The sequence below is a fragment of the Corticium candelabrum genome, chromosome 7 (assembly GCF_963422355.1).
Source record: "Corticium candelabrum chromosome 7, ooCorCand1.1, whole genome shotgun sequence".
Classification (NCBI taxonomy): domain Eukaryota; kingdom Metazoa; phylum Porifera; class Homoscleromorpha; order Homosclerophorida; family Plakinidae; genus Corticium; species Corticium candelabrum.
The window spans coordinates 1,091,164-1,093,663 of NC_085091.1; the positions used below are offsets into that span (position 1 = coordinate 1,091,164).

General features: G+C 30.8%; 1 protein-coding gene across 1 annotated transcript in view; it reads right to left on the minus strand.

Annotated features, from left to right (window-relative positions):
- The window catches only part of LOC134182574 (uncharacterized), a 13,223-nt gene that overhangs the window by 6,473 nt on the left and 4,250 nt on the right, over positions 1 to 2,500 (minus strand). Inside the window, exons 9-12 of the mRNA XM_062649994.1 lie at positions 1,660 to 1,749; positions 1,496 to 1,535; positions 1,371 to 1,430; positions 59 to 239 (exon numbers count right to left, since the gene is read on the minus strand). Of these exons, the coding sequence (XP_062505978.1) occupies positions 59 to 239; positions 1,371 to 1,430; positions 1,496 to 1,535; positions 1,660 to 1,749 (371 nt within the window). The remainder of the gene's footprint in view (positions 1 to 58; positions 240 to 1,370; positions 1,431 to 1,495; positions 1,536 to 1,659; positions 1,750 to 2,500) is intronic.

Consider the following 2,500-nt stretch of genomic DNA (forward strand, 5'->3'; position numbering starts at 1 on the left):
ACACACACACACACACACACACACCTGTAACGTCTTTGTTGACTGATTATGTTATTACCTGATCTGACTGCATGGCATAAATCCTCTAATCCATGATGTGATGCTATTGCTTCACGTTGTGCTTCGTTGTCTGCGGCAATGTACGAGATGGCAACCGCCGCTTCGTTTACTACATCCGAATTAAATGCATGAAGAAGAGCCATTAGTTTTGGCAAACCACCTTCTTCGACGAACTGATCCTAAAGAGTAATAAAATGTTTAGTCTCTGAGAAGACAAGACGGATAAAAGAGACAGAAAGACAAACTGACAAAAATACACAGACAAACGAACAGACAAAACGGCAAAGAGACAACTAAACAAATAAACAAAAGATAAACAGACAAACAGACAAAGAAATACACAAACAAACATACAGATGGAAAGACAAAGAAACAAACAAAAAAACAAACAGACAAAAGAGAAAGAGACAAATAGGCAAAGAAACAAAACAACAAACAGACAGAGAAATACACAAACAAACAAACAGACAGACACATAAACAGACAAACAAAGAAACATACAAACAGACAAAGAAACAAAAAGACACACAAACAAAGAAACAAACATACAAACAAACAAACAAACACACAAACAAACAAAAACAAAGAAACACACAAACAAAGAAACACACAAACAAACAAACAAAGAAACAAAGAAACACACAAAATAACAGACAAACAGATAAGCGAGCGAACACACATACAAAGACTAGATACGAATACATAATAACCTAAAACTAAATTACTCATACAAGTGATATAAATCATATTTAAATTTAAATACAAATATTAAAATAAAAATTAAATTTAAAAAATTACAAAAATAAAAATAAAAAATTAAATTAAAAATTACAAAAATTATAATTAAAAAATAAAAATTAAATTTAAAAAATAAAAATAAAAATTAACTTGAAACAATTAAAAATAAAAAAAAATAAAAAATAAATTAAATTACAAAAATTTACAAAAATTACAAAAAATAAAAAATTAAATTAAAAAATACAAAAATTACAAAATAAAAATTAAACAAAAATTAAAAACTTACAAAAACAAAAAAATTTAATAATTAATTAAATTTAAAAAAACTACAAATATAAAAATTAAAAATTAAATTTAATAAAAAATAAAAAAATAAAAAATAAAAAATAAAATTTCTTTATTAATACAGTAATATTTAATTCTATTTACTCAAATTGTCAAAAATATTTATTTTCTAGATTACTTAAATTTTTATTATTAATAAGATTATTTTAATTTTATTAATATCAATTAGTTTTTCATTTTTATTATCAATTAAATATTTTCAATATACTATTATAACCCTTTCTTACTTGTATGGCAGGAATCGTTAGTAACTCAGCTAGAGCTTCTACGGCATACTCTTGCGTTGCCTACAGAACACACATGACCAACTCTTTACCAACCCATCTTGACAATAGAATTACAAACGTGTCACCTCATCTGTTGACAAGCTCAATGAAATAAGAGTTTGAACACTAAAGTAAACAAAGACAACAACCTTAATTAAAAATAGAAAATTCATATATAAATTAGTCTGTATGTAGTTTGTCCATGTGTGCATCTGAATGATTGATTGATGAATGGCCATCTTGGTCTCACCCTCCTTCACTGACAATTTTGAATTTGTTGTCTTGACTTGTGGCGGCTAAGTTGTTCAGTTCAAATGCTGCATTTCGTTGACTCTTCGACCTGCATAGTTACACACTTTGAGGATAAACAAACAACTACTGGCTTAAACAAACAAACAACTGCTGGCTTAAACAAACAAACACACAGACAGACAGACAGACAGACAGTCACACACACAGACAGACAGACACAGACAGACACAGACAGACATCGTCATGGCCCATCCATGGAGTTCAGACATCTTCCCTAAATCAGCCGAGGAAGATGGTGCAGCTGCAAAAAGAAGAGAAGAACGAAAAATGGATAAATACAGAAAGGTACGACTTCCTGGTGAATCAATGGTCAAAGTCACTCCCCTAGTCCTGGAACACTTTGGGAAATGGGGAGAAGGAAAGAAGTTGTTGCAAAAGCTTTCAAAACATTCATTGGACGAAATTGGAAGGCCAAATGCACCAGAGTTTATTGACTATTGGAGGAAGAGATTCTCAGTACAACTGCAGAAGTGTAATGCCAAAGTCCTTCTGAAGAAGAGTTCCGCACTTTGCAGACATGGTGTCAACAAGCTCGTGTCCTACTGCACCCAGTTTCTTAGTCACTGATTGTCTCTGGGTTGCTGTATGTTTGTAGTTTATAGCTCATTCTTAGTGAAATGTATAGTGTGTAGATTATGGACAAGGTACATTTGAACTTAAGTACTTACTATTTTGCTGAAATGTAATATAGTCTTGTGTTCGAAAATATATGATAGACAGACGGACAACATGTCCAGAAACACTGAAACAGGCAGCTACTATCCACAACAAGCAAACAA